Source organism: Prionailurus viverrinus, chromosome B2, assembly GCF_022837055.1.
Source record: "Prionailurus viverrinus isolate Anna chromosome B2, UM_Priviv_1.0, whole genome shotgun sequence".
NCBI classification, from domain to species: Eukaryota; Metazoa; Chordata; class Mammalia; order Carnivora; family Felidae; genus Prionailurus; species Prionailurus viverrinus.
The window spans coordinates 34,233,201-34,256,577 of record NC_062565.1 but is presented as its reverse complement, the minus strand read 5'-3'; the positions used below and the strand labels follow the sequence as shown (position 1 = coordinate 34,256,577).

Genomic DNA, 23,377 nt, shown 5'->3' with positions numbered 1-23,377 from the left:
AGAAATTAGGCCCCAAGAAATTGATCTTTTAACATTTCAGAAGAGGTGGTTAAGTAATTTGATTTATGAAGTTATAGTAGACTGATGATTCCTTTCACACTTTACATTTATCACTCCACTAAGGGATATAGCTATGATACAGTTACTGATAATGTTGGCTTTGGGTTTTCTGTTTTTACTCAAACATATTTGTGAATGAGATTAAGACTTTTTTTTTTTTTTTAAAGAGCTTTTTTTTATTGAGTTAACCTTTGTATAGCTTTGGGGAAATAGCCGTTTAGTTGTTTTTCATCTAAGCCTCTGAAGTCAAGATGGAGTTATAAATGTTTAATCCCTTATATAGTTGATAATTAAATTTGTGGCACCTTGATAGTTATCTATTAAATATTCTATTTCTTGATCCTGTATTATAGGTGAGGAAGTCTCATATGGTAGGTTTAATTTAAACCTGTGTTTCCACTTTGTTTTATTATCCACTAAGCTATTGTATTGATACAGTTCCTGGTAAGTACAAGTTTAAACTTAGAAATAGGATGGCTCTTAAATTTTCAGACTCAGTAGACTAAGTGTCAACAAGATATACCCATTTGTCTCTTGATGAAATGAGAAAGGGAAATCATCATTTATCACTTCCCTAAATTAACCAGTCCTACGGAGCAGCTTTGTTGACTGACCTGTCTCCTCTCCCTCAGTCCACCTGGAAGGCCGCTATAATGGAAGGATGTTTGATTGTAGAGATGTGGTATTCATCGTTGGGGAAGGAGAAGACCATGACATTCCAATTGGAATTGACAAAGCCCTGGAGAAAATGCAGCGGGAAGAACAGTGTATTTTATATCTTGGACCACGGTAAGCAGCATACCAGTTCAGTACATAGTGAAGTTATCTAAAGGACTGGGATGTGTGTGTGTGTGGTGGTAGTGGTGTAAGAAAGTGGTCCACTTTCGGGACGCCTGGGTGGCCCAGTCATTTGAGTGTCCAACTTTGGCTCAGGTCATTATCTCATGTCTCTTGGGTTTGAGGCCCTCATCGGGCTCTGTGCTGACAGCTCAGATCCTGGAGCCTGCTTTGGATTCTGTGTTTGCCTCTCTCTCTGCCCCTCGTCCACTCGCACTTTGTCTCTCTCTCTCAAATAAACATTAAAAAAAAAAAAGTGGTCCACTTTCATTCTTTTGCATGTAGCTGGTCAGTTTTCCCAACACCATTTACTGAAGACTGTCTTTTCCCCATTATATATTCTTACATCCTTTGGCATGGATTAACTGACCATATAAGTGTGGGTTTATTTCTGGGCTTTATATCTTGTTCCATTGATTTATGTGTCTGTTTTGTGCCAGTATCATACTGTTTTGCTTATCACAGTTTTGTAGTGTGTCTTGAAATCTTGGATTGTGATACCTCTAGCTTTGTTCTTCTTTCTCAGGGTTGCTTTGGTCGTGCAGGGTCTTCTGTGGGTCCACATTTTGTGTGTTCCAGTTCTGTAAAAATGCTATTGGTATTTTGATAGAGATTGCGTTGAATCTGTAGATTGCTTTGGGTTGTGTGGACATTTTAACAATATAATACCTGCAGTCCATAAGCATGATATATCTTTCCATTTGTGTCATCTTCGATTTCTTTCATCAGTGTTTTATATTTGTGACAACATGGATGGACCTAGGGGGTGTTACGCTAAGTGAAAGAAGGCAGACAGAAAGATACCATATGATTTTACTTATACGTGAAATATAAAAAACAGAACAAATGAACAAACAAAACAGAGACAGAATCATAAATACGGAGAGCAAACTGGTGGTTGCCAGAGGGGTGGGAGGTTAGGTGAAAGAGGTGAAGGGGGAATTAACAGGTACAAACTTATGGTTACAAGTCATAGGGATGCAAAATACAGCATAGGGAATATAGTAAATAATACTGTGCTAGTATTGTATGATAATGGATGGTAACTGCACTTATGGTGAGCTTAGTGTAACGTGTAGAATTGTCAAATCACTATGCTGTACACCTGAAACATTGTAAGTCAACTGTATTTTAATTAAAAAAAAAAACCAGGATACACTTGCTTTTTCAATCAATGTTTTAGTGTTTTCAATGAAGTTCATGCTAACAGTGGTAACAATTGAATCAGGCTGTATGATCATGGAGTGAATTAATGGGCCTTGTAATATCAAAGATTTGCAAAGCTGTTTCCGTGATTGTTGTGTGTCAAAGATAGGACTGACAGGCAATTTTTGCTGTTTATTGGTTTGCCTGCCATATTGCCGAGACAGGAAGCTGTTGGCCCTTCTCATGTGATTCTCTTGCCCCCTCTTTCCTTTTCTCCAAATTAAGTGGGAGGCAGTAAAACATGTGAGGGGTGGAAGTAGAAGCATTTGGATGACTTATTACTACTTGAATTTGTGCCACCTGTTCTTATACAGAGTCCCTGGGGTGAAAAAAAAGTGTTCTTCCTGGATCTAAAGGCAGCGGAGATGACTCATTTTTGCCTAAATTTTTCCCATCATAAGGATATCCATTAGCACTTCCCAGCTTAGAACTATCAGACACTAACAGTCTCTCTTGTGAAAACATGTTTGGTATTATTTTTAGACCTAAAATTATACCACGAATCTAACCCTTCTATCTTGATAAATGGACCCTTGAGAGAAAGCAGGGTGTTTTGATTCTGTTTGCATGAAAGTGCATCAGCTTATCTCGAGTCTCCTCCCTCTTGGCTCCTTGGATTTCAGTCACTGGGATCTGGGGTTATTGACAATCTGAATGACCTGCACTTACCAGTAGGTAGAATTGTGCCTTTTATACGCCTGCTGGCCTTTGTGTAGCCTCAGTGCTAGCCCAGCAGCATATCCCCCCTTGCCCTAACTCTTGAGCCATAATCCTGTTTCCCGGCTGAGGTTCTGGCCATGCCTGCAAACGCTCTACACCTTGAACCCTTTTAGAACCTTCACGGAGGCACCGTTCATTTAATGCCTTCTTTTTCTCTATCGTTCTTTTTCCACTATTCTATTCCTACTTTAGTGTGTTTTACTTACATTTATTCTATATTTGTAGTTCACGCTTAGGTGAACTTATTTCTCTCATTCTATAAGGAAAATAGAGGAGGCTGTCTCCTCCATATCCAGGTAATATCTAATTATTTTTAATCTAGCATTCTAAAATTATAGTCCTAGACTCACATAAAGAGAATGGCGTTTATGCCCACTGTATGCTTTCAGATTTAAGCTCCCTGAGGATAATTCTGCGTCCATAGAGGCATATAATAGTGTATGAATCAGTTTGTTACATTTTAACCTAGCTGACAAGACAATTTGGGGGGCAGATGTCTCAAGTTTAGTGGCAAAGAGAAACAAATTGTCCTTATATTTACTAATGCAAATGGTTCCTTGCACATTTAAATTGTTTGTCGTATCATTAGTGGTTAAACCTTGCCATGCCCCGTGTCATCTAGGTCCACTTGTGCAAGTCACTTAGCACTCCTCAGCCTCAGTTTCCCCTTCTGTAAAACGGGAATAACCATATCTATTTCATAAAGTTGTGGAGGTCTAAATGAGGTAATGCATGTAAAGAACTTTGCAAAGTGCCTGACAAATGTAAACTCTCAGTATATTAGCTGTTACTGCTATTGTGGTGACTCTTTCTATGCTGTTTTACCCTCAAGACCACAAGGAAAAGGCGACCCTGTTTGTTTTTGTTTTTTGTTTTTTTTAACGTTTTTATTTATTTTTGAGACAGAGAGAGACAGAGCATGAATGGGGGAGAGGCAGAGAGAGAGGGAGACACAGAATCGGAAACAGGCTCCAAGCTCTGAGCCATCAGCCCAGAGCCCGACGCGGGGCTCGAATTCACGGACCGCGAGATCGTGACCTGAGCTGAAGTCGGACACTTAACCGACTGAGCCACCCAGGCGCCCCAAGGCGACCAGTTTTAACATAGGGTAGATTTTTCAAATCTTCAATCATAAAAGTAATCAAACTTTCATAAATGTCTAGGTCTAAAAGCTTTTCCATAGTTTTATGGAAATAATTTAGCGTAGTTAGAAAGGAACGTGCTGTTTTCTGAGATGCTGGTTAGTATGTAGAGTCCCATGAGGTGCCCGCTCTGCAGAACAAGACCATCCACGCGTGCACTATGTAACGTTGCCCACGTATGTAGCCAGTCCGCACGTACCAGGCATGTGCACACGGTGAGTGTCCTTGTCCAGATCCCCACTTACCGCAGAACACCGCGTCCCAGTGTTGCTGTAAATGTGGCTGCTGCACATACATGCTCCGTATTTCTTCTCTGTCCTCTGCATGTCATTCTCCAGAAGACACTCAGGGCGCACCTCTCTCTGACTCTGATAGACTCCTTGGCAGGATGTTTTCACAGTAAATTCATAAAACACTTCCAAAGAACCCATTTTCTTTTCCTCAGTGGGACGGTATCTTTTATATTGTTTTTTGTTTGTTTGTTTTGTTTTTTAACATTTTTATTTATTTTTGAGACAGGGAGAGACAGAGCATGAACAGGGGAGGGTCAGAGAGAGGGAGACACAGAATCTGAAACAGGCTCCAGGCTCTGAGCTGTCAGCACAGAGCCCGACGCGGGGCTTGAACTCACGACTGTGAGATCATGACCTGAGCCGAAGTCGGCCGCTTAACCGACTGAGCCACCCAGGTTCCCCCTTTTATATTGTTTTTAATACTGACCGATGCTTCTTTTTCACTTAAAGTATGGCTAGTTCCAATTTTTCCCCTCCCTTTCCTTATGTTTCTGTCCTGCACCAACCCCCGACAAAAACACAGGCTGCCAAGAGCCATAATGTTTAATTATGAGGCAGTCCGGGTTAAAAAATAAACAGTTTTCTGGGGACACATGGGGTCTGAATTGAAGTCCTGGCTCTGCTACTGCCTCTTTGTGTGACTGTCTGGAAGCATGTCTCTGTGCCTTAGTTTGTAAGCACTTAGGGTACAAGTGCTTCTTCTATGCCCATAAAGCCTTACTGGCCACTGGTAATCATTGTTCGTATCTCTGCTGTCTGCAACTGTTCATTCAGGAACATTACTACCAGATTCCTTCTGCTACTATAGCCCATCCTGTCCTTGGGTTAAGTCCTGGAATCCCACTTGTGATGTTCTTTCAGTCAGAGGAAGATGTGTGCCCCGGGTCCTTCCTTGCCCAGGCTGATCTGGCATAAGTCAGACAGCTTTCTGTGTAACATGGAAGGTCGGGTTAGATGCTCCCAGAATAGTTTGTTGTGAGCCTAGGCCTCCCCGTGCTGGTGTTCTCCACATAAATCTTCACAGAACCTCTCCGTTTGAACCCAGGAGAGACTGCAGAAATAATACCCTCCTTCAGTTGTCTTTAATCCCATTGATGATAACTCAGGGCAGTTTGATGCCTTCCTTGACCCAACCCGCATCTCCCCCACCCCCAGCCTTGAGACTTCTGTCTGTGAGTTCCTTTAAGGCAGTTTGTCTCATCCTCAGCACGGCTGACATTTGGAGCCAGGTATTTCTCGGTTGTGGCGGCTGCTCTGTCATTCTAGGACATTCCGCAGTGTCCCTGGCCTCTGCCCACTAGTAGTAGTCCCCTAGTTGTGGCAAACCCAAAACCTCTCAACACTGCCTGCTATCCCGGGCAGGGGGGAGGTTCAAATCACCCCTATTGAGAGCCACGGGTCTAGGGCAGGCGTCAGACTGTGCTGGGTGTGTACCCGTTTAGCACAGGGCTCAGGAAGCATGATCAGCAAGGACTCCCCCACCCACCTGTTTCCCAGCAAAGATTATTCCATTATTTACCAGATGGTAGAAACAAAATAGGTGATCTACGGGTCTAAGAGCTTGAAGTAGAGAACTAGTCACGACTATCTAAAATTGGCCACTGATAATTATGTCCTCTTTGATTTCTTAGCTGAAGATACCCTTTGCCCTGCTATTAAAACTACCACGCCCCATTCCTACCAGCTCTCTTTGTGTCTCTGTGCCTCTCTCTGGCTCCAGCTTTCATTTTCTTGTGTAATAGTGGAGGTGAGTAAGCATTTTCTTCCTGAAAAATTCAGGCAAGGGGTAAAGAAAATGATGTGAACAGCAAAATATGAGTGTTCCAACTCTAGTCTTTTTACCCCAGAGAAAATTAGAAGTATTAGCATCGACCTGGTTTTGGCATCTTTCAACCCATAGCCTGAAGGTTTGCAGTACAATTCCATATACTTAAGAGTAGTTTGGCTTGAGGGGCACCTGGGTGGCTTGGTCAGTTAAGCATCCAACCCTTGATTTCAGCTCAGGTCATGATCTCATGGTGCATGAGATTGGGCCCTGCGTCGAGCCCTTGCACTGACAGTGTGGAGCCTGGTTGGGATTCTCTCTTCGTCTCTCTCTCTGCCTCTGCCTGCTCTCTCTCAAAAATAAACAAACATTTTAAAAAATAAATCTTAAAAAAAAAAAGTAGTTTGGCGTGAAACAGATGGGAACAAAATATATCTCAGTGAACACTTTGATAATATGCCGTGCGTTGTATGTACTAAATGCTGGGAAAACCGTTGGACCCGACAGACCAAACACCACCAGAACTTCCATTCTAGGATGTTCTTGAATGCTTTGGGTGTGATCTCAAAATGAAACAGAAAACAATTTATATATCCTTATTTTCTTTAGTAAGTTTTGGCTAAAAGGTACAGTGTTTTCCAGTGTGATAGCCACAGAACTATGAGAGGATTTCTCCTAATGATGTGTTAGAGCTTGCTAGGCTGTTCCTTTTGATGATACATTTGTTATATCTTTTCTGTGTTCTGGTGTGCTTTTTAAATGTCTTGCAGAAACACTGGGAGGATGAATTTCCTTCCCGATGTGTGAGCCTTCCCCCCGTTTATCTGACTGGAAGTGCTACTGCCGGAAGGAGACCGCACTTTAAAGTGAAAAGCTTATTAAACATAGCCTCTGACGAGCAAGGTTGTAACAATTACAGTGCCTGTCTTCTCTGTCCTCCTGCTGATAAAGCTTCGGGGAAGAGTCCTGATGGCCAAACTATGGCTGTTTTATAAAAAGAACTAGATATAAAATCAAGCAGAGAGAAAAAGGCAGTGACGTTTAAAATCCCATCAAGCAAGCTTCCCCAAGGAGCACAGGTGTTACATTACGTGTGATTGGGAAGGAGGAAAGAAAGCTAAATCGAGCCCGGTTTCTTCAGCACGGCAGTGATACGCGGCACTGTAGCTTCTGGTCAACATCTGGTCTGTCTGCGGGGTCTGTGGTATGTGAAGTGTGCAGCCCCGTGCTAACGTGCTGCCTCAGAATACCAGAGGAAGTGCCTGGAAATACAGCAGTTTGTTGAAAGTTTTGTTGTTCTGCTCTCCATTTCAGATACGGTTTTGGAGAGGCAGGGAAGCCTAAGTTTGGCATTGAGCCTAATGCTGAGCTGATCTATGAAGTTACACTGAAGAGCTTCGAAAAGGTGAGAAAATACCAGCTTCTCCGAAGTCATGGTGGATGTTTTCTCCATGCGCTTTCTAGAAGTTACTTCTCCTGTCAGGTGGTGTGGATGGAGATGGCATTTATTCGCATGCGGTGCTTTTCGTGACTGAAGTTTGTCTCTGGTCTCAGACACGGCCCCGGGAGCGCCGATACCGCACGGCTCATCTACAGCTAAGGAGCTCAGTGTTCTGATTTTGTTCCTATGTGTCAGCCTTTTTTTTTTTTTTTTTTTTTAACTTTTTTTTGGGTAGAATCCAAGACTTGTTCCCTTATTTGTTCCTAGACTTGTTCTTTTTGTACTTTTTTTCCTGGGTTGAAGACAAAAAGGTTCACATTCTGCCAAGCAGCTCCTTGGGGGCGTGGGGTGCAGTTCTCCAGTGCTGAACGGACCGTACCCTTCCCGGGAGTTGTGAAGAGGCCTTCACGTGGCTCCAAGTTGTAATCCAAAAGGCAAGGCTTTGTGGGCCCCCAGGCTGTGTGACAAGGGACACAAGAGACAAACCTGTTCACCCTGCGGCCTTCTCTTTTCCCACCTGTCCAAGTCTAAAAAAGAGAGGTTGTCCGTTGCCTTGGGTTCCGGAAACAGCGTGCCTCCTCGAACGTGTTTCTGTCTCAGACCCACCTCTGGAGGCTCCCGGCAGCAGCCTCACCAGCACCCACCACGTATGTCTGCACTAGCTACCGTGTCCGGCCAAGTCCCCTTTGCATCACCAAGGCCCCACTCTTCCCTGAAAGCCCCGAGAACTGCATTTCGTGTGCCCTTTTTATTCCCACAGTGCTGCCTCCGTGTTCTGTACGTTAAGCTGTGGACTGGAAATGTAACTGTTTATGTCTCATTAGACTCCAAAAGGAAACCATCGTCCCGGAGGGCTGTAACTTTGGACCTAGAAAGTCAGGGCAGACTGCTTTGGGATTCGCCCCCAACGGCGATGTTCCTGATCGTACCCCCCACCCACCATGCCCCCACAACAAGCACATGCTCCTGTCGTGACCATCACTTGTTGTCAGGTCACTTCTCCTGAAGGCCTTCCAGCTCAGCACTGATCCTCCAAAACTGTCTTCATAGCACAAAGTTTTTTTATTATTAAAGAGAGAAAATAATCTTTAGCATGTGATTATGTAGACCTTTGGCTTTCCTATTTCCATTTTAGTCAAGTAACCCACAGCCCCTTCCGATCCCCGGCTGTGTGGACATTGCTTGTCGCGGAATATTCTCACTGTGTTGTGCTGTAACGAGCCCCTGCACGGTCACCGCTCCAGGAGCATGTTCCATGCAGCACTGCTGCGTACGCTTGAAACCACACGAGAGCGTGATGTTGGAAAAAGCAACGGGATTTAGTTCTCTGCCTCGTAGTATTAAGAATACATTTATACTCCGTAAAGACGGAACTCGGTATAAAAATGCAAAGAGCCCTTGTGACTAGAATTTTAAGTAAAAGAGCTAAGTTGTTAAAAACCACAAAAGACTTTAAGTAACAGAGCTAAGTTGTTAAAAACCAGAAAGACTAGTAACTCTCATTATTCACTTGGTGAGGTGGGTGGCAGCAGGAATACATCACTAATTGTTTTCTGAATAGAATTTTACAGTTACTCACTGAAGTTTCATAATTCCTATGTAGTCAGTAGCACTGACAGAGCCTTTTTCCTTTTCCCTTTTAAAGGATCCCAGATTGTTCTGTTGACTCTTTATGGTCCCTTTAAATCTAGCTGTTCATAATGACAGTGCGGTTGTCCCTGGATTCATATCTCTAGTGGTGGAGAGCAATAATACACATAATACAAAATAGTAGATGGTCATAAAATCGTTGGTTTATGGCTTTGAAATATTTCTGCATCAGCTTTACCCTCCCTGTTATGTTTTCCTTCAGTCCCCCAGGTATACGTCTGCAAGTTGATACAGTTTGGAAGCTTTAGTTTATCTGCTGGTCCAAAGAGGTTTCAGAGTCGAAAGACAACTACGTGATCTGGAATTTTAAAAATTCTCTGTGAATATACAGCCGTGACTTGACTACCATAGTGTTCCCATTTTAGAGTCAACAGACAGAGGCTAGAGAGAAACAGTTTGCTGAAATTGTAATGGCAGTTTACTGGTGAAGTGTGCAGGAGGGGAGAGGAGGGACGCCGGGTTTTGCTGTGTGTCCTCACCGGACAGCTCTGAAGATGCTCTTTAACAGCACACAACAGCCTAGCTTGCTCACTTGTATTTTTGTCTTGCTCCTCCTTGAGCAACATGGGTCACACTGCAGCTTAGTCATCATGGAAAGTGAGTTCTAACCCAGCGGTGAACTGGCAATAGCACGCAGTTTTAAAAGCCAGTGTGTTTTGAGGCATGGGTGTCCTAGAAGTAGCTGCTGTCTGTTCTTACAGGCATCAGCTGATACTTTTTCCTTCTCTCTTCATCTAACCATTGTTACAAATTTACACAACAGGCCAAAGAATCCTGGGAGATGGACACCAAAGAAAAACTGGAGCAGGCTGCCATTGTCAAAGAGAAGGGAACTGTGTACTTCAAGGTGTGTGAGCCCTCGTATAATCTTTTCCATCTCAAAGAATTTATTGAAGTGTCAGTGAATTGTGCTGATAATCCCTACTCTGAATTCTGTCAGTACACTTCTGGGTAAGAATAAGCCTGGATTTTTACAAGTCTGTCATTTTCAGTGTAGAAATGGTGAGAAGGAATGAATTAATGTGACACAAGGAATACAGATGCCTCTTTCACACATCCTACTCTAGATTGTAACCCTCCATAAAGGCAGACCAGGTCTGGCTTGTCCACCCACCAGTGTATCACCCAGGACCTAAGGCATCTTGTTTGGGATGTGGTTGGCACTCAGTAAGTGTTTGTGGAAAGAAGCAAAGAATGAATGGAATAATTGGTAGCAAGTGAGAATTCATAGAGATAAGTTCCCCATCATTTTCCTTTCTACTACTCTCTTGGTGAAGCCGCTAAGGCATGTGACAAAAGGAAAGCGAAATTGCAGATTCCAGAAGAAACTGGCAGGAGGAGAATATTAATTTCTTCCAGTGGCCAGGATGATCCTGCCATTGGTTTTGTGAGGAATCTTGAGAAACTCCTGCATGATATTTGTTATCGGTTGCTTCTCCAAAGTCCATTCTTGTAATATCTAGGAATGTGTTACTTTCTCGCTTAGATCTTAAACCCCCAGATAAAAGAGAGAAAGAAACAGCACTTGATTCAGTTCTAACCAGAATGTTCTGCCCATTGCTTCACTAGCCCCAGCAAAGCATCTTCTCCACGTCAAGCAGAAAGTGAAAGAACGGAGTTTTTGTCAAGGTTTCTTCTTCTTCTTCTTTCTTCTTCTTCTTTTTTTTTTCCTTTTTTTCATGGACTGCAGTCCATGAGCAAAAAAAGTAGATGATGTTTTCAACCGTCTAAAACGGTGATACATAAATGTACTTTAGCCAGTCTTACTGGAGCGGCTGCTCTAAGACATGCTGTTGCACAGACAACCTTGTCTGCAGGGAGGGGAAGCAAGGTTAACCCCAGTGAAACAACTACAGAATTATGTGAGACCGTGTATAATCAACACAGAATTCACACAGCCAGAGGGCAACACGTGTGCTCCTTGTTTTCCGTACTGTAAGAACAGACCCATTATTGGGTCATGGTCCCAATTTAGGGGAAGTGTATTGCATTAATGTAGTAAAGACAAATTTTGTATCATAAAATTTGTTGTGTGAGTGGATTCTGGATCATAACTGAAAACATATTTCTTGCTGTGGGTTATAGCTAAATAAATGTGAAATCTGTTGATTTAGGTAATATATAATTATTTGCATTAATTTATAGCCATTTATTAGCTAGACTAAAATAACGTGTCAATCACCAGAAAGCATTGGGGAATGGTGGACTGAGCTCCAAATGGGGAAAGCCAGGCTTTATGGCTCAAAATGATTTAAAGGCGTTTAAGGTCCAAAGAGGTTATTTTCATGTGTGAAAAGTCATACAGAGTTAGATTAGATGATCCCCAAGTTTGTTTCTAGCCCTAAAATTCTGTGAGTTTTGAAACTCTTGAGAGCAAGTTTGATTTGTTTTTTTTAATTCTAATTGAAATATATTGGATACTTCTAAGCTATTCAAGTAAAATTCCACATGAGTAATTTGTAGACTCAAATACACAATACACTGGAATGAAATAATTTTTGTAAAATCCCTTGGGACCATAGGTCCTAAATGGTGTTTCCTGTGTACCTGGAGGTCTATAAAAGTCCTTATTGTATTTTTTATATTTCCTGCAGCTTCTAAATCGAATATTAATAGTTTGGGGATGGAGGAGTTGAAGTTTTCGCCATGTTGAAAAGAACTCTATCAACTCTGTGTAGTAATACAGCTCAGCTGTTCAGAAGCTCTAATTGGTTGCTGATGACTCAGAACTTTGGGGAACATTATTGGTGATGAAATAATGTGGCAAAGCCATGTGTTGTATAGCTGTATCCTAAACATATACAGAGAGATGGCCAGAGTCAGTGATCGGTAGCAGAGAGCAGTGCTTCAGTGCCCGTACAGACTTAACTTTGTCACTTCTAGGCATCACAATTGCAGTAGTGGTTTGTGTATTTCATAATATTGTGAACCCTTTTAAAATTACTGATCTTTGGATAAAATCTGGATCAGCGGTCACACATATGGAACATATTATTTTTAACATGCAATTTGATAGACAGAATCTGTCAAAACATTAGTCTGTTGGGGGAAAATTAATGGAAGGTTCAGAACCACTGAGCTAAGACTTTTCTCCCAGAATGTCTCTGAACATTTTGTACTACTAGAAACTTCCCTGGAGGCACCTTCATAATTATAGGTAAAAGATCCCAGCAGCGATCCTCGTTTTAGATGTAAGACTTCAGAATGGTAGGTAGTTTCCTGTACACACTCTCTTTTAAAATTTCAGGGCAGGTTTCAATCTGCCACACTGCCCTCCTGGGCCTCATCTTTCCAGAGTGTTTGACTTGGCACGTTGTGCACATGCACAGAGTCCAGATGTGTGGGTGAGAGCGGAGATGGGGTGAAATAAAAACCTACATTTCGTGCCGTCTGGTACATTACGGCTCCGTTTTTGTTGACCTCTTGGTTTGGTTTACACATCAGTGGGTAAATTTCTCCCCTTTGTGGAGTTGAACTGCACTCAGTTTTAAAATGGGAGTAATTTTGCTGTTTAGATTGTAAACCCCTCATATCAACCCCTGACCACTAAAGAGAAGAAAGGCAGGAGAGGCTCCGGAATTAACAGATAACAGCATGCCATTGTGCCAGGCATCGTGCAGGCCAATTAAACAGACATGATATTTGCCCTCATAGCTGAATAGGGTTCTGCAAGACCAGAGCATTAACTATCCTACTTGGTTTAGTGGTTCTCTTTTCTGACTTGGAGGCAGAGCGGCAAGTCTGAGGACACTGCAGTGATACGGGGTTCTTGCGCCCCCTTGTGCTCCTTCGGGGAAAAAAAGCATTTCTCAGGCAAGCTAGTTAAGGATTGACTGCTGAGCCCTTTTCAGACAAACCAGGCTTTGCTGTGTTTTGACTTTGCTGAACCAGAAAACCAACTCTGTGATTTAGTAACAGGTCATCTAGAATTCTAGGGTTTTAGATTAAAAAAAAAAAAACTCCTAAGAAGTCTCCACCCTCCCTTTCTTCTGCTCTCATTCACTTAGTATGGGATTTCTCAGTCTTGGCACTGCTGACATTTGGAGCTGTTCTGTTTTGCCGAGAGGCTGTCATGTGCATCGTGGGATGTTTAGTGACCTCCCTGGTTTCTACCCACTGGATGCCAGTAGCACACACACCCCCCTGCGGTTGTGACAACTAAAAAGTGTCTCTAAACATTGCCAGATGTTCCCCAGGGAGCAAATCACCCCCAGCTGAAAAACTCTTGTTTTCGTACATTAGAAGTAGTAATACCACAAAACAAGATTTTTGTTGTCAGAAGCTGAGCTCTAAAAATTATAAGTGATACAGATGAAAGAGCTTTCAAGAAGTTAAAGTGCTATATAAATGTAAAGAAACCATTGTGAAGTCTGTTACTTTGTGGGGTTTTGGGGTTTTTTTCCTTTGGTTTTGGTTTTTTGGGGTTTTGTGTGTGTGTGTGTGTGTGTGTATGATTTTTTGTTTGAAACCACAGCCTTGTACCATTCTGATTATTTAGAACCTACCGCAATGATAAGCTCTGGGTCACTGTCCTCCCTGGCCTTTTTCTTTCCCTGTAACAATATACTAGGAGATCATCAGAAAAGGTAATAGGTACATTTGAGAAGGAGGAAGAAGAAGAAGAAACTAGGCATAACAGGGACAATACCTGTCCTTACCTAATCTGAATGAAATGATAACCTTTCATTTCTACCCACCGCTCCATTTTTGCTGTCAACCATAGAGAACATTTTGATTCCAGAGTTCTGTCTTTGACCTTAACATTTGTTCAGCACACCTCTCCTCAGGGCCTCTTTGTGCTCAGTATCTTTGGATATTCCAAAGGGATAAGACACGCTTCCTGTCCTCAGATTGCTCACCATCCACAAAAGAAAAGAGAGTGACGGAAAGAAATGACAAACCCGGTGCCTCATGAGGACTTTTGTGTAGTGTCCCAAAAAAGGAATAGTGGGTCTAAGGCTCTGACAGGATGTTAGTGTTCTCTTCATTACCTTGGGCTGCCATAATAAAACAGCATAGTCTGGGTGATGGAGACAACAGTTTATCTGTCACAGCTCCAGAGAGTGCAAGTCTAAGTTCAAAGTTCCAGCAGGGCTGGTGTGTGTGAGAGCACTCCTCCTCGCTGTGTGCTCGGATGAACTATCCTAGGTGCTTACAGACAGCATGGACGAAAGAGGAAGCGAGTTCTCTGGTGTCTCTTACAAAGGGATGAAGTCCATTGTGAGGGCCTCGCCCTCGGGACCCAGTTTAGGCCTGATCACCTCCCAAAGTCCCCATCTCCAGCTACCATTGTGTTGGAGATAGGCCCTCACCATGTGAATGGGGGTGGGGGGCACACCGTTCAGTCCATAGCACATACAATCTAATTTCCTAAAAAAAATTCAGCATTTACTCTGAGCGGACCTGGTTTCCTGTTCTTATAAATAACCCAGATCACAAATCTCTGAGGCACGGAGGATAATAGACTTTGATTCTAAGACACTGTTTCTTCAGAGCACTTCGCAATTCTTTTGCACTGCCCTTCTACAGCAGAACTTGTGAGCTCTGTAGGTCTTCTGTTCCCTAAACAAGTCACTGGTGAAGAGGGATGGTCAAGGGGGGATGTAGCCATCGTTGCTTTCAGATGTAGGCCTTCCGGGGGGAACTGCTCTACTCCATCCTCATCGCTAAAAATCAACATCAGGGCTTCTTTCTACAGGTGGAGCTCATGTCTTATGCCAGCCACTTGAAGTCCTTTTTAACAGGAACGTTCTCACAGATCTGCTCTGTGATTTTTCTCTCAGTCATTGGGTGAGCTTTGGAGTGCACGTGGGGAGACAGCGCCACACTGAGATGCACACACTGCTTTGACTGTGGTGGATCCTAGTGACATGATCTGAATACTGTTGGTGGCTCAGACACTGGATCTAAAATCCTCAGGGGTCTGGCTACAGGTCTGGTAGGACGTGTCCTCTGCTTTCCATTTTAAGAGTCACCTCCTGCAGAGGCGACTCCTCACCTGTGCTCCCATTTTATTTGTGTGCTTACCGGCTGTCACTTCTTTCTTTCACCTTAAAATGGCAGTGAACATGTCATCTCAGCCCCATAATTTCTTGTATAGAGCATATAGTTAACTCACATGAATGGACTCTACAGTTGTTATTCACAGTTGTTAAAATTATAATCACTAGAGCAACAGTATATTAAAGATTTTTCTCATGCAGTTAGCTGACATCTGTGTGATTTATGTCTCATAGTTATTTATATTGGTTGCTGCTATTCAGCTCTGTATTTCCGTTGTGTGTAGATCAGAGGTCAGCGAACTACAGCCTGTTTTAGTAATATTCTACCAGGACACAGCCACACACATTTACAAGTGATCCTTGAACAGCATGGGTTCGAACTACACTGGTCCACTTATATACAGACTTTTTAAAAATAAATTCGGCATCATAAATGTATTTTATGATTTCCCAAATAACTTCTGCTTGTTTTGAGCTTGTTTTATTGTAAGAATACTGTATATAGTACAAATAACGTGGAAAATGTGTTGAACAACCAGTGGGGCACCTGGGTGGCTCATTCGGCTGAGCATCTGACTCTTGATTTCAGCTCAGGTCATGGTCCCGGGGTCATGGGATTGAGACTAGCATCGGGCTCTATGCTAAGCGTGGAGCCTGCTTAAGATTCTCTCTCTCTCTCTCTCTCTCTCTCTCTCTCTCTCTCTCTGCTCTTCTCCTCTGCCCACTCCCTCTCTCTAAAAATAAGACTTCCAATCAACAGTAGACTATTTGTAGTTAGGTTTTGGGAGAGTCAGGAGTTATACACACTCATCAGGGAGATGCAAATCAAAACTACAATGATACATCACCTCACACCTACCAGAATGGCTGAAATCAACAATACAAGAAACAAAAAATGTTGGGGAAGGTGCAGAGAAAAAGGAACCCTCCTGCACTGTTGTTGGGAGTGCAAACTGGTGCAACCACTGTGGAAAGCAGTATGGAGTTTCCTCAAAAAGTTAAAAATAGAACTACCCTATGATCCAGTAATCGCACTACTGGGTATTTCCCCCCCAAAATACAAAAACACTAATTCAGAGGGACACCTGCATCCCTGTGTTTATAACAGCATGATCTGCAGTAGCCAATGGAAGCAGCCCAAGTGTCCATCGATACATGAATGAATAGAGAAGTGGCATGTATGTATATGTGTATTATTCAGCCATTTAAAAAATGAATGAAATCTTGCAATTTGCAACAATGTAGGTAGAACTGGAGAGTATAGCTAAGCGAAATAAGGCCAGTCAGAGAAAGATACCCTATGATTTCACTCAAATGTGGAATTTAAGAAACAAAACAATTGAGCAAACGGGGAAAAAGACCAAGAAACAGACTCTTCACCGTAGAGAACAAACTGATGGTTGTCAGAGGAGAGGTAGTAGGTAGGGGGATGGGTGAAATAGGTGATGGGGATTAAAGAGTATACTTGTCATGATGAGAAAAATGAATAAAGTAATTAAATCACTTAAAAGATAAATATACACAGATTTCTAACCACATGGGGAGTCAGCACCCCAACCCCTGTGTTATTCAGGGATCGAGTGTATTTATATATTGTCTGTAGCTGCTTTTGCACTATTCTTGACAGAGTTGCAACAGATTGTTCAGCCTGCAAAGCCTAAAATGTTTTTTATCTGCCCCTTTACAGGAAAAGTTTGCCCACTCCTAGTTTAGATAACTAAGATTTGCTGTGTTTGTGACTGGCACTTGCCAGAATGTAGTCTATTGTGGAGTGCTTCTTCTCAGGAGAAAAGGGAAGAGTAATTTCCTTTCATGTAAACTACTGATCTACTCTAAAACTACTCCCCAGCCTTCTGAAAGTCTGAGAAATACTAGCACCCAGAATGTAACCCAAAGCCTTGATGCCGTCCCGCTGGGAGAGCCGTCCCCTTCGTGCTGGAGAACAGCATTCTATAGCGCACTGTCTCGAATCAGCTCCCAGGTCACTGGCCCTGCAAAAAGAATGGGGAAAGGGGCCTGGATACCCATCTCCTAAGAGCGAAAGGAAATGATCAAATACCATGGTTTGTATGAGGGGGCTGTTTTCATTTTGAGGATTTGGTTTTCTCAGGGAGGCCTGAATTTATATTTCTTTTGTACCCCCTCCAGACCCTGTGCAACAAGTAATCCCTAGCTTTTTTTCCTCCTAGGGAGGCAAGTACATGCAGGCAGTGATTCAATATGGGAAGATCGTATCCTGGTTAGAGATGGAATATGGCTTATCAGAGAAGGAATCTAAAGCTTCTGAATCATTTCTGCTGGCTGCCTTCCTGAACCTGGCCATGTGCTACCTGAAGCTTAGAGAATACACCAAAGCTGTTGAATGCTGTGATAAGGTAAAGGGTGTCTGTGTGTGAACTGGACTTTCCATAGTCCCAGTCTTTCTCTCCGTTTTCATACTTGGTCTTCTTACTTTGCTTCTTCTTAGCCAAGGGGTGGGTGGTGTTTCATGTTGCTTTGTTATATTCATTTGTTAACTTGGGATTCTTTGTTTCTCCTTACGAATTGGGAAATTCAGAAACATTACAACTATAGTCAGACTTTTCTGATGCCTAGATGATAATACACTATGAAGAAAAGTTTCGTTAAAATTTTTTTCATCCATGACCTTCCTTAAATCTATGGCATCTGGTATCAGATTGGACATAGAACTCCTCATGTTTAATTTACTAAGAACAGATTCAACTTCAGCCTTTCAGGACTTGAGTATGATAGAGTTGAGCTGCTTACATAGAGGTCACTTAGGTATACTTTCGGCATTGTTTCTACAGGCTAAATTTCTAGGAATGGAATATGGAGTCAAAAAATAGATTATTGAGGGGCCCCTGGGTAGCTCAGCCATTTAAGCATCCGACTCCTGAGCTCCTCAGCTCAGGTCATGATCTCATCGTTCGTGAGTTCAGGCCCCAACCCTCATGGGTTCCATGTTGACAGCGTGAAGCCTACTTGGGATTCTCTCTCTCTTCTCTCTCTGCCCCTTCCCTGCCTTTCTCTCTCAAAATACAGGATTATTAGATATTATCCGTGGGGTTTTTTTGTCAATATTATTGGCAACAAAAAATTTTCATTTTTGTTTCTTGGTTCCTAATGAAATTATCCATCTTTTCATCATTAGCCATTTGCATTTCTTCTATGAATTGCCTATTCAAATCCTCCAACTAGATGATTTGTCTGTTTCATATTGACTGAGGCAGTCTGTACATTATTACTGCTAACCCTTTATCTGACTATAGGGACACCTTGTTCTCCTCACTTGCGAGGAAAGTTTTAAATACTTACTTAGTCGAATCTGTCCTTTCCTTTCTAATGAGAAAGCTCTTCCCTACCCTAAGATGATAAAAATAATTCTGTTTGGTACTTGCAAAACCTACTCTACCTAGGTATGCCTTTTAAAAAATGAATTAAAAGTAAACCGTGTTATATTTTGGTGAGGTTTGTTTTTGCATCTAGGTATACGCGGTCTAGAATCTTTTGTGTTTTGATGTGATGTAACAACTTAATTCTCATTTTCCATGTTCATAGCCAGTGTCTCACCTCCATTTATTGCAGTTAGTCCTTTCCCTACCGATTTACATTCCCGCCTTTATCACTGTTAAATCTTTTAATGTACATACACATAAATCTGCTTCTGCTTTGTTCTGTTCCGCTTTGCGCACAGACTGGCAGTCAAACTCTTCAGTGGTTTCAGAGTGTATTTTTTTCTGTTGTAGGTCAAGTCCCCTCTCGTTATTCTTGTTTTCCCAAAATTTTCTCAGCCATTCTTGGGCATTTACTTCTTCCATTGAATTTTAAAATGAATTTCTCAAGAGCCTCCTCCAAAGCCCCCTTGGAATCTTTATAGAAATCGTATCAAATACAGAAGTTAACGTGGGCATAGTTAGTTGGATTTTGATCGGTAGTATTTAATTACCTCGAGCCCCATCTCTTCAATATGCTTTTTCCAATTCTCTTGGCCGAGAAGCTTTGGTAAGTGACTTAAATACTGAATTTCTTCAAAGCACACAAGTTACATTCACCCTTTCTAAAAAGTAGACCTCTGTCCCTAGGCCCTTGGACTAGACAGTGCCAACGAGAAGGGCTTGTACAGAAGGGGGGAAGCCCAGCTGCTCATGAACGAGTTTGAGTCGGCCAAGGGCGACTTTGAGAAAGTGTTGGAAGTTAATCCCCAGAATAAGGCAGCGCGACTACAGATTTCCATGTGCCAGAAAAAGGCAAAGGAGCACAATGAGCGGGACCGCAGGATATATGCCAACATGTTCAAGAAGTTTGCAGAGCAGGATGCAAAGGTATGTACAGAACTCTCTCTCTCAAGAGAAACATTAAAAAATTTTTTTGATAATTTAAAAAAAAGGGTTAAGCATGGGACACAAGGACAGGTAGACAACCCAAGAGATGCAAGAATGGGGAGAATGATACCCGATCTTATCTGAGGCTGGTTTGGATCTGGAAGTCGAACAGGGCTGTTCTACTCACCAGACACAAGAGTTGTGAGGCACTGACACATCCGTGAAAGAAATGAGGAAAATAAGTTCCCTAGAGACGTTCTAAAGTTTATTATTTTTTAAAAGTCAAGGGGCGTCTGGGTGGCTCAGTCGGTTAAGCATCTGGACTTCAGCTCAGGTCATGATCTCACAGTTTGTGGGTTTGAGCCCCACATCGGGCTCTGTGCTGACAGCTCGGGGCCTGGAACCCGCTTCAGATTCTATGTCTCCCTCTCTCTGCCCCTCCCCTGCTCATGCTGTCTCTCTCTCTCTCTCAAAAATGAATAAACATTAAAAAAATATATAATAAAAAAAAAAGTCAAGCACATCAGGTATTTTTTTCAGATAGTACGTCTTTGTTGAGACTTCCCATTTTGCCAGGGATGGGCTGTGATGGGGAAGCCCTGCTATCATACCCTTTACTTTGCCGGCTTCCCCACAGCAGAGTTGTACTCTGGTCCTGAGTTCACCGCCCGCTCCCAGCCTCTTGTTGGCAGCCATGCCTGTGGCAGGTGGCAGGCTAGTCCCCTCCACCCAGGAAAAGTGAAAGCTGCCCCCTCGACTGTTGGCAGCACTGTCCTGACTTCCCGGCCGGGCAACCCCAGTAAGGTCGTCGCGTCCCCGTTTCACACCTGACGGCCTGTCGGGAGGAGCCAGGAATTCCTTCAGTGTTTCAGTTCCTTGTTCCTCTGACCCTCTTGATTTCTTATTTTTTCCTCAGGAAGAGGCCAGTAAGGCAGTGGGCAAGAAGACTATAGAAGGGGTCGTCAGCCGTGAAAAAGAACCAGAGGGGCAAGCGATGGAAGAGAAAGCCGGAGGCCACGTATGACACCACGCCAAGGAGGGAAGAGCCCCCATGAACTTGGCCCCCTCCTCCATGGGCTTTCACCCTACTCAGGACTAAACAGTGTTTAATGTAAAGTTTGTTATAGTCTGTGTGATTCTGGAAGCAAATGGCAAAACCAGTGGCTTCCCAGAAAACAGCCACCCTGCTGCTGCCCAGTGCTCTCCTCGAGGGGGTGGCATGGGACCACTCCAGGTGGAACAAAACAGAAATGACTGTTGGTGTGGCAAGGCTGAGCCAACAGCTCGAGTCCAGCTCATTTCAGTTTATGTCAGCCTTTGACATCTAATTCAGGGTCCCTTGAGATAATCCTAACAATTTGGGGCTGTCTGTCAGGTTTTACATTCGATTGAACTTCAGTAGCACTGCGGAAACCTAAAAATAATTGCTTAATGAGTTTCTCCTTTCCTACAGTTGGGTGGGGGAGAGGAGGAGAAGGTTTGGCTTTTTTAAATGACTGAAGTGCTAGCATTTTGTAACCAACAGAACCCACAGTTGAGGCGTCTGGAATCCCCTCAGGTCCTCAGCAGCCGCCAGACTTGAAAGCCAGAACCTCAGAGGCCACCGGCTCACTGACTCAGCCAAACTCCCTCCTCCCTAAGCCAGCCTCCTTGGGAGAGTGGGTTTCTCCTGCACCCAGCCTGGCCCTGGAGGAGGGACCCTGTCATTCCCAAAACATTCTTTAGCGACAGTAATGAGCAGAGCAGTGTGTGGGCTAGCTTTCCCTGCCTTAGGTGAAGCTCTGAGATGCCGAAGCGTGAAAATAGCCGTCAGAATTGTGCTTTCCCCCCTCCTCTGGCCCTTCTAGGAGAAATGTGGAGGACAGCCCTGCCTGCCAGCATTGCTACCGTTCACTTTCTTCTTTCCATTCTGACCATTGCTATTACGTATTTAAGACTTGTTCTTAGGATATCTGACCTGGAGTGGATTTAGTTACATATCCACTTAGGATCGCCGCGGCTTTTGTTTTTGTCTTTTAAAAATTACTGCCTTGTAAACATGTATACTGATTTATGGAACTTTATTTACACTCCTCTATCATGCAAAAAAATCGACTTTTTACTACTATGAGAAGCTTAATTTTTAAAAACAAAATCTGTGGAGTTGTAAAAATAAGTAGTTGCTCTTGTGCATTAAGGGTTTTCCTCGCAGGTTTGGCACGCAGTAGCTTTCCCCTCCTGCTGATAGCTTCTTTGTTCTGGTGTGGGTTGTGAAAAAGAATCGAAAACCGCTTCCTGTACAGGCACATCTCGCCTTGAAAGCTCCAGTACTGGGGCGGTGAATCGGGGCAAGTCTTAAAATAACGTACACGCAGTGGAATCTTGGTCCTTACGGGTAAGCGAGATTGAGCGTGGCTTTCTCTCCCCACAGCCTGAAGGCTCTCGTGGGAAAGCGCCTGCAACTGAAGGAAACAGTCGCTCCAACCTGGAACATCTCATTTGTAAAATCCTAAAGAACACTGGCAATTAACTTCATTTTTACTTTTATGGTGGTTTTAACAAAACACTTTCGTTGTTAGGTTAGGACCCACGTGGCAACCTAAAAATTAAATCATTTCCTTTTATACCAGTTCTCTGCTCCATGGAACAAACGGAATGAAATTGTGAGTTTCTCTTTTGACAACTAGAATCCTTTTAATTTCTCACTTTTGTCTCTTTTCATGAGATTTCTTCAAAAGCCCCAGTCTCGCCTAGGAAATATGAAAAGCAAAAGTTGATTTTGCTTTGTTTGCTTAACTGTTTAGTATTTGTAGCTCTGTTGACTAGAGCATGACTTCAATGAGGCCAATACTGAGATTTCATCCTAAAAAGGCCAGTTAGTGTTTTGCAGGTAACAAACAAAAGAACAATTCCAAAAATTAGATCACCCCAGCCAACTGTCTCCCAGGTGTGTGTTATGGGTCACCAGATTTGGGGGGGGGGGGGGGGTAGGGAGGGCAAGAGTGCGGGGAGGGGAGGGAAGGGGTGTGTGGGTGGTTCTGAGCATATGATTGTGGGTGCCCATCGCCTCTCGAGAAGAAACTTCATATATTCTTATATCAAATTCAGTGATCTTAATTTGTCTAGAAATCAGCAGATGTGTTTGAACCATCTTTTAGACTACATATGGAGTGGTGAGGCAGCATATGATGAATTAAAAACTTGTTTTTAAAAAAATCACTCAGATACACTTTTTTGTGTTCCTCAAATAAATTTTAAAAACAACCAGACATAAACTTTCCATTATTCTTGGTTTTGCTTCAGTAGTCTTCAGGAAACGTTGTTTTGGTTGGAAAACCATGGGGGCCAAGTTGAAGACATGTGACATCAGAAAATTGGCTGGAGGTCATACTGTCTTCCTTGCTCTGAGGACAGCTGGAAACCAGCGTGGGACTAAAGGTGGCAGGATGGTGCATCTTTGTGCAGATGAACCACATGATCAGAGAGACCAGAGGATTTTGTTTTCTCATCAGCCTGTGGATATTCCGCCATTTTAACTGATCGTAAGGTTCATTTGGGAAATGAAGAGACTTCGTAGTGCCCTTTAATAAATATGTAAAACATAAGCATGCATCAGGGGATATTCTGGCTTAAGTGTGCATGTCCTCTAAGTAGCATATTTCATCAGATACTCCTGGTTGCATACTCTGAAGGCCAAAGGAGAGGTCACACATATTGCAAAAGAAAGGTGACACGGGGCTGGGGTGGTGACGATCCTATCTCCACTAGCTCTACGGGCATCTGCAGATAGGTCAGTGCAGGCTCCAGAGACCTTATCTTTTATCCTTCTGAATTCCTTGCTTCATCTCTGGATTTGAATTCTACTCCTACCCCTTTGCTGCTAAATTACTTGAAAATGAAATAATTGCCTTTATTTGCATGATTTTATAATATATTTTTTTTTACTTCTCTTGAGAG

The 23,377-nt window shown here is 42.9% G+C and overlaps 1 protein-coding gene across 9 annotated transcripts in view; it reads left to right on the top strand.

Moving 5' to 3' along the window:
* FKBP5 (FKBP prolyl isomerase 5) overlaps positions 1-22,689 on the top strand; it is a 118,483-nt gene extending 95,794 nt beyond the window's left edge. For all 9 annotated transcript variants that reach the window (XM_047857919.1, XM_047857920.1, XM_047857918.1 and 6 more), the window contains 6 exons: positions 693-849; positions 7,338-7,428; positions 9,878-9,961; positions 17,306-17,491; positions 19,202-19,441; positions 20,358-22,689. In XM_047857919.1, coding sequence (XP_047713875.1) covers positions 693-849; positions 7,338-7,428; positions 9,878-9,961; positions 17,306-17,491; positions 19,202-19,441; positions 20,358-20,465 — 866 coding nt within the window. In that variant the 3' untranslated portion in view covers positions 20,466-22,689. The remainder of the gene's footprint in view (positions 1-692; positions 850-7,337; positions 7,429-9,877; positions 9,962-17,305; positions 17,492-19,201; positions 19,442-20,357) is intronic.
* Positions 22,690-23,377: the final 688 nt, after the last annotated feature.